Genomic DNA, 8,993 nt, shown 5'->3' on the forward strand with positions numbered 1-8,993 from the left:
GGAAATTGCACCAGTTCTGTCATTGATGGACTAAGATCACATGATAATAACATTCTTTTTTGTTTTATTTCCGGCTCAGGAATATATCATAAATTGTGCTCTATGATCACAACCCATTTTTGCATGGTCGATTAATGCAACACTATCAAATGAAAGACAAACAAAACCAAAACAAAACTTTGGTTGCCAGCATCTGAAGACGACAAAGGATACGCAAAGAGATATTGTGGAATGCTTTTTATTTTTCTTAATTCATTATTTGAGCAAGTTACCTATTAGAGTCAGTGGCTTTTGTAACATGTTAATTAATTGTGCCCTGAATTTACTCTGAGTCACAGCATAAATAAAAGTGTTTGTACAACAACTCAAAAGCTGAAGCATATTTGCACATTCACGAAAAATGAACTTGGGGTCAGTGAAACCATTGATTTGGTTGTCAGTTGTAAATCGGTCATAAATAAAGTGGATAATGTATGTCAGCCACAACAGGATGAAACAGCCAGAGATGGTAAAGAGTAAAACGATGGACTTTCTCCTGCTCTCCATCTCGGAGTCATTTTGGTTGCATTCCTTTTTGTGGACCATGAGTCTTTTCCGTGCTGTACTGGCTGCAAGAATATGCCTAACGGTGACAGCATTGAATATAAGAATCAGAAGAAATGGGAGACATGGATTTATAATGCGGTCAGCCCAATCAACTACTCTCCATACAACTGAAGTGTAGAGTACATCTTTTAATCTACAATACCATGGGACATTGCCAATTGTGTAGACAGGTTCATGAATAAAATACCAGGGGATATTTTTCAAACAACAAAGGATGCAGACCATTACTATCACCCAAGTTGCCGTTTTCTCTGTGCAATATTTTACTTTCAGATCCTGATAACAAATGGCTATAAACCGGTCAAAACTGAAAGTGACTGTTAGCCATACAGAACTGTCTCTAGAGGCAAAAATTAATGTAGCGCCCATACTGCACACTGGAGTAATAGACAGAAAACTGCCTGGAAAATAAATACCAGGAATGCGGTTTAATATCACAGCGGTGATAATGACTAGAAGATCGGTAATCGCCATAGATACGAGGTATCTTGTGATACATTTAGAGAGACCGCACCTTCCTCTGGAGAGTATCACAACTGCCACAAAATTAACTGTAAGATTAAAGAGACAAACGGTTATGAATAGATTTACAGATTAAGTATTATATCTGATCTGTATTATATTAAGTTTCCGCACATGATAAAGATATTCACTGGGCGCTAAGCATAATTCTAAAGGGAGACCTTGAAGGGGGAGGGTGAGCTGCCAGAAGTTGTGGTACGCATTGGTACGAATGACATAGTTCAGAAAATGGAGCAGGATCTGAAACTTTAATGTAGGGAGTTAGGTTGGAAGCTCACAGGCAGGATGAGCCAGAGTAGTAGTCTTAAGATTGCTACTGATGTCACAGGCTAGCAAAGCTAGAAAGACAAAGTAAGTGCATCTGAAAATGTAGTTGCAGAACTGGTGTTGGAGACAGGGGTTCAGATATGCGGATACTTGGGAACACTCTTGGGAAGTTGGGACCTGTACGAGGACGGGTTGCACCTGAACTGGAGTGGTGCCAATATTCTGCAGGGGAGGTTTTATATCGCTCTTCGGGAGGCTTTAAACTAGTTTGGCAGGGAGATGGGAACTGGAGCTATGGATCAGAGTAGGTGGTAGCTGGTGAACAGAGAGATGCAGAGAGTCTGGAAGGATGGATGGACAGCTGACAGAGCAAACTTGCTGTGATTGTGATGGATTGAAGTGTGCCTATTTTAACGCAGTAAGTGGCAGAGATAAGGCTGATGTATTTAGGGTATGGATCACTACTCGGAATACGATGTTGTGGCCATTATGGAGACATAGACATTACAGGGGCAGGAATGTTTGTTGGATGGTATGGCGTCCGGAAGTTTCTAAAGGTATAAGGAGGAAGGTAAAAGAGGTGAGGGAGTGATATTGATAATCAGGGATAATATAACAGCTGCAGAAAGGGAGGTAGTCGAGGTTGGGTCCTACTCTCACTCTAGCCAATCCCTTATATCTCATGGTAGTGTAGAATGCCTTAGAGTTTTCCGTAATTCTACCCACCAAGGCTTTTTCGGGTCCTCTTTTAGCTCTTCTGAATTCATTGCTCAGTTTCTTTCTGGTTACATTGCAACCCTCTTGAGGCCTTTCTGATCCTTGCTTCCTCAACCTTCAGTAAGCTTTCTTAAACCTCTTGACTAGATATTCCACATCTCTTGTCATCCAAGTATCTTTTACCCTACCGTACCTTCCTTGCCTCTGTGGGACAAACCTATCCAGCACTATTACCAAGTGCTCCCTAAATGATCTTCACATTTCTATCGTAAATTTTCCTGAGAATATCTGTTGCGAATTTCGGCGCACCAGTTCTGGCCTAATAGCATTGTAATTCCCTTTCTGCCAATTAAAGGTTTCCCATACTTTCTGCTCTTTATCCCTCTCCGTGACGATAGTGAAGGTCAGGGGGTTGCGATCACTATTTCTGAAGTGCTCTCCCACTGCGAGATTTGCCACCTAGCCTGATTCAGTACCAAGAGTCCTTCCTGGACACACCTGACAAAAACTGCTCCATCCAAACTATTTGAACTAAGGAGGTTCCAGTCAATATTCGAGAAGTTAAAGTCACCCATGACAACAACCCTGCTACTTTGCAAAGTCTATCTCGCAATTTGATCTTCTGTGTCTCTGTTGCTTTGGAGGGTCTGTGGAAATCTCCCAATAAAGTGATTGCCCCTTTCCTCTTTCTGAAGTCCACCCATACTGACTCTGTTGATAAACTTTCCTCGGGGACCTCCTTTTCCACAGCTGTGATATACCATCCCTAATTAGTAATGCCACTTCCACAGCTGTTGTACCTCCCACCCTAATCCTTTTGAAGCATCTAAATCCTGGAACATCGAGAAACCATTACCCCTGTAATGTTCATGTCTACGTAATGAACGCAGCACCATATTTCCAAGTACTCATCCATGCTCAAAGTTAGCTAACCTTATTCCTGATATTCCTTGCATTAAAATAGCGATACTTCAAACCAACACAGTGACTGCAACTTTGCCATATCAGTTGTCTATCCTTCGTCACAGGCTCTTTGCACGTTGTATCTGGCTCTTCACTAGCGACTCCATTCTCAGACCCGTAGCTACAGTTGCTAGCCCGCTGTGAAACTAGTTTAAACCCTCCTGAACAGTTCTCGTGAACCTTATGCCCGCATATTGGTGCCCCTCAGAGGAGATGAAGGGCTCATTCCCGATGAAGGGCTCCTACCCGAAACATCGATTCTCCTGCTCCTCGGGTGCTGCATGACCTGCTGTGCTTTCCCAGCACCACACTCTCTCTACTCTGATTCTCCAGCATCTGCAATGCTCACTTTCTCCTTGCTGAATTGTTCAACTCAATATCGAGTCCAGCAGTTTACATGGTCCCCAAGGCGAAAATGAAGCGCTGTCCTTGCAGTTGATGCTGAGCCTCGCTGAAGCACTACAGCAAACCCGAGGGAGAGAGATGTTGGCTCGGAACATAGTGGTGTGGTGTAATGGCAGGCAACAGGAAACTTAGAAACATTTCTGTGGACTGAACAGAAGCGTTCCGCAAAGTGGTCACCCAGCCTGCGCGTTGTCTCCCTGATGTAAAAGAAGCCAGGTATTCTGTTTTTTCAGGATTGTCAACAGGCCTCAGTCAAACCAAGGGATCCACATATCTTAAGCCCTTTCTCCGACAACAGCTCTGCAGCTCTGTGTTCAACTGTACTCGCTCTCTGTTCCTAGCCTCTCCAGCCCATGGCATGACTAACAATTCTGAGAATACTACTCTGCTCGTCCTGCCTTTTCACTACCAACCTCACTCCCTATATTCATTTTTCACGTACTCATCCTTTTTTTCCTAACGATGTCATTGGTACCAGCGTGTACCACGACTTCTGACCGCTCCCCCTTAAGAATCCTTTTACACTCGATTCGAGATATCCCTGACCCTGGCACGCAGGAGACAACATATCTTCCGGCAGTCTCGTTTGCGAATGCAGAATCTCCTCTCTGTTCCTCTCACCATCGAATCTCCGATCACTATCTCTCTCCTATTCTCCCCACTTCCCTTTTGAACCACAGAGACAGGCTCAGTGCCAGAGACATGGTCGCTGTGCCTTTCTCCTGGTAGGTGACTCTCCCCCAACAATATACAAAATAGGATACTTATTATTGAGGGCGACGGCCACGGGAGTCCCTGATCTGTCTACCTATTCCCGTTCCCACTCCTAGCGGTCACCCAGCTACCTTTGTCCTGTAACTTAGGTGTGATAGGCTGCCTATAAACCCGTCTCTGTCACCCCCACAGCCTCCAGAATGATCCGAGGTTCATCCAGCTCCAGCTCTATTTCCCTAACGAGCTCTGTGAGGACCTGGAGTCGTGTGCACCTCTCGCAGTGAGGTCAGCAGGGACACTAGTGGTGAGTCTTACCTCCCACTTTCTGCAACAGGGAGCACGCAACTGTCCTAGCCTCCATCCCCTCTGCTCTAAATTGTGAAGAGCGTTTGAATACATTTTTTTTAAATCTAAATAAAAACTTGTCTCCCACATCAACGGCCTCCATTGCGCCAGTGGGAATGGTGAGAGTGCAGACCAAGGGGCTACCCGGAAGGTAAGTTTTCTTGATAAATACCTCGTGAATGGGCGGACTACATTGCAGCAGTGGGAGGGATGAGAGCGCGGACGCGGGGGTTTGGGGAAATATTTAATTGGGAGAGCGTGAAAAACAATGCTATTAGGCAGAAACTGTGGAGCATAAATTGGGAACAGATATTCTCAGCTAAATGTATGTCACAAATATGAAGGTTGTTTAAGGAATACTTGCTGCGAGTGGTGAATAGGTTTGTCCCACTGAGGCAAGGAAGGGATCACAGGGTGAAGGAACTTTGGGTGACAAGAGATGTGTAACATCTAGTTGAGAGGAAGAATGAAGCTTACTTAAGGTTGAGGGAAGCAAGGATCAGACAGGGTTCTAGAAGGTTACAAAATAGCCAGGAAGGAATTGAAGAATGGACTTAGAAGAGGTAGAGGAGGGCATGAGACAGCCTTGGCGGATAGGATTAAGGAAAAACACCAAGAGGTTCTACACTTATGTGAGGAACAATACGATTGCAGAGTGAGGGTAGGACCGACCAACGATAGTGGAGGGAACTTGCGTGTGTAGTCAGAGGCAATGGGGGGGGGGGGGGAGTTTATTGAATAATTTGCTTCAGTACTAACTTGTGAGAGGGAATCTGTCGTTTGTGAGGACAGTGTGAAACGAGTTGATACGCTCGAACAGGTTGATGTTAAGAAGGAGGATGTGCTGGAAATTTTGAAAAACCTGAGGATAGAAAAGTTGTCTGGATCAGACGGGATATGACCTCAGTTGCTATGGGAAGAGAGGGAAGAAACATCTGAGCCTTTGGCGATGATATCTGCATCTTCACTGTCCACTGGACTCCACAGATGATTGGAGTATGGCAACTGTTATTCCCTTTTTCAAGAAAGGGAATAGCGATGATCTAGGGAATTACATAGCAGTCAGTATTACGTCGGTGGTGGGCAAATTATTGGAGAAGATTCTGAGACAAAGGACTTGATTGTTTTGAAAAAGCATAGTTGATTAGAGATAGTCAAGTTGGCTTTGTGAGGGACAAGTCATGCCTTACAAGCCTTATTGATTTAATTCAGAATGTCACAGGTTGCATTGATGAATGTAGAACAGTAGATGTCAGGTTCACGAACTTTAGCAAGGCGTTTGATAAGTTTCTCCATGGTAGGCTCATTCAGGAAGTAAAGAAGCATGCGATGCAGGGACATTCGGCTGTCTGGATACAGAATTGGTTGGTCCAGAGAAGACAGGGTTTGTTAGTTGATGGAAAGTATTCAGCTTGAAGTTGGTTGACCAGCGGTGTTCTGCAGGGATCTAATCTGGGACCTCTGCTCTTTGTGATTTTTATAAATAACTTGCCTGAGGAAGTGGCTTAATATGATTGCAAATGAGACGAATGTTGGTGAAGTTATGGATAGTGTCGAGGGCTACTGTAGGGTGTAACTGATCATTGACAATATGCACAGCTGGGCTGAGAATTACGTGATGGAGGTCAAACTGAGAAAATGTGAAGTCATTCATTTTGGAAGGTCGAATATGAATACAGATTACAGTGTTAGATGCGGGATTCTTGTCAGTGTGGAGAAACAGAGGGATATTGGGGTCCACGTCCACAGATCCCTCAAAGTTGCCACTCAAGTTGATTGGTTTGTTTAGAAGGTCTCAGGTGCGTTGGCTTTCATTAGAAGGGGGATTGCTTTTATAAGCTGCGAGGTTATACTGCAGCTCTCTGAAATCCTGGTTAGACCACAATTGGAACACAGTTCTAGTTGCTTCATTATAGGAAGTATGTGGAAGCTTCAGCGAGGCTGCAGAGGTGATTTACCAGGATGCTGCCTGGACTGGAGGGCAGGTCTTAAGAAGGACGTTTGAGAGAGCTATGGCTTTTTCTCGTTGGAGTGAAGCAGGGTGAGAGGTGAATTGATAAAGTTATGCAAGATGATGAGAGGTATAGATGGAATGGACAAACAAAGACATTTTCCCAGATTGGAAATGGCTATCACGACGGGGCATAATTTTAAGGTGAGTGGAGGAAAGATTGGAGGAAATGTCAGCGGTATGTTCTTTATACAGAGAGTGGTGGGTGCGTGGAATGCACTGCCAGCAGTGGTAGTAGAGTCAGATACATGAGCAACATTTAAGGAACAGTTGGACAGGCACATTGATGATAGTAAGATTAAGGGTATGCAGGTTAGTTTGATCTTGGAGTAGGATAAAATATCGGCACAACGTCGAGGGCCGAAGAGCCTGTACTGTTCTATACTGTTCTATGTTCTGTTATTCTAATTAATTTCTTACACTACTATATCACCGCTTTTACGTTTGTAGTACAAGAAAATATACAAATAGTTAAGGTGAAGCTGGCACAGGCTAAATACTGTGGGTAAATGAAAACGATACTTAAACTCCTACAGACAGGAAATTGCCTTATTGCATGAACATTTCAAATAGTTTAAAAATAATAATCAATTAGCAATTCAGAAAATCACTGATTATTCGTCACCCAGTTTAAGGAAAGTCCAAAAACTTGTATTAACAAGAAACAATGGAAATAATCTCAATAAATTAGAAGAAAAATGCACTTTCAGATCCAAATATAAATCTAAATTATCCAGTTTCTAAAGCCAGACTTTAGCAAATAAATTAGGAATCGGCATAATAAACAGATTAATGAGCATGTAAGGTAACACCTTCAATCTTCCATATTACAACAGATTATACACAATATTAGAAATTTCTACCCTTTACAATCTCCGCTCCAACAACTTGCTGAGTCTCCTTGGCCCGTTCTATATATGCAAACACAATCCATCAGAAGAGGAAATGCCGCGAGTGAATGAGAAACCATTCACTGCAAGAACCTACTCTAAGCTACAGAGAATCCTAACTTGAAATTATGTGAGTGTTTGGTTACGACTCCAGAAGTCACTCCTGAACATCACTTTGGATGCATCAGAACGAGGTGTACTCCATTGGTTCATGAAAGCAGCTCACCAACACCTCCTTCAAAGCAATTAGGGGAGAATAATACATGGTACTCCAGCCAGAAACACTTACATTCATGTCTTTTTTTTTCAAATACAATTTCAAAACAATGGACACTTATATCCTTGTATCAGCAGAAATCAATACTCCAGTCTATTAAATTCTTTTAGCGATTGATTGTTCATTGTTCCGAGACATGGTGTCCAGAACTAAAGGCAATCTCACAGATGTGGTTTTACCGACAGATTTTGCAACATAGACCTGAGTGAGCCACAGTACTTTACCTGGGACTGCAATAGCTGCAAGCACTATGTAAAATATTGCATATGCGAGACCTCTGGGCGGTACATGCATTGCTCTATCAGAGATATTGATCTGTGTTCCTGATTGCATGTGCAATCTGTTTATATATTGCACATACATACAGATATATTTATTTTTAAATTTCGAATCATATTTAATGTTAATCCACTAGGGTCACAATTAGAAGGCTTCACAATTATTTACAGTTGTTGAACTAATGAGTTTCGATCATGTTGCCATGACCATGTCTTAAATGTTTGATCAGCATCATTCTTTTCTCACCAGCGATGTTTCAGTAAACTAAATATTGCAATGACTTCTCCTTCCTGAACTTCGAGAATTGCTTTTACTGAATTTCCTAATAATGTATTATTTAATGAGTGGCCAGAAACGTGGTGTATAGCGACAGTAGATGCATTGAACACATAAAAGGTGTAATTCATTATGCACATCTAAAAAAAGAGTAGCCTGAACTTTATTGTTAAGCTTTGCTCAAGAAGTTGTCTTTGTCAACAAAACAACATGGGTTCAGATAGTTCAATAAGCTCGACAGATCGTTCGTAAAAGCCACGTCACTAGCCTAGCCTCATTTCCTGCAACAGCTGAGGTTGCCAGAAAGGTCATTCCATCTTACCCTCTCCCCTCGGTTGAGCCGTAGCAACCTTCAGCTTAATCTCCCATCACCAAAAGTGCAAACCTTTGTTTCGCTTGGACAAAGGTTAACATTTTTAATGACGTCATTGTTGCTCTGGCACTGCCAGGGAAACGACATGAGAGCAGAGTGCGCTCCTGGTGCTGTGGCAGATATATTTATGCTGGAAACATTCAATAGGTCGAGAAACAACCGTGAAAGAAAAAAACAACCGCTTTAAATCGAAAGTCTTTCAAGAGCAGGGGGCATTGAATGCTGTATTTGTCTTAAGTAAGCAGACATGTTACACAGATAGATGGCAAGATCAATAGCTTCACAGATAGATATTTAAACAGATGCATGGCTGGATAGATGCGTGGACGGATATCTTTGAAGGAGGGG

The 8,993-nt window shown here is 42.7% G+C and overlaps 1 protein-coding gene across 1 annotated transcript; it reads right to left on the reverse strand.

The window, feature by feature from the left end:
* Nucleotides 1-255: 255 nt before the first annotated feature.
* Nucleotides 256-8,011, reverse strand: LOC148143479 (putative G protein-coupled receptor 139). Its single transcript, XM_087975204.1, has 2 exons — nucleotides 7,942-8,011; nucleotides 256-1,157 (listed from the first exon to the last, which is right to left on the reverse strand). The coding sequence occupies exons 1-2, from the start codon at nucleotides 8,009-8,011 to the stop codon at nucleotides 256-258; spliced, it is 972 nt and encodes a 323-aa protein (XP_087831330.1).
* Between the last annotated feature and the right edge of the window lie 982 nt (nucleotides 8,012-8,993).

This window comes from Chiloscyllium plagiosum, unplaced genomic scaffold (genome assembly GCF_037043375.1).
Source record: "Chiloscyllium plagiosum isolate Xiang-an unplaced genomic scaffold, Cpla_swu_hap1 HiC_scaffold_27, whole genome shotgun sequence".
Taxonomy (NCBI): Eukaryota; Metazoa; Chordata; class Chondrichthyes; order Orectolobiformes; family Hemiscylliidae; genus Chiloscyllium; species Chiloscyllium plagiosum.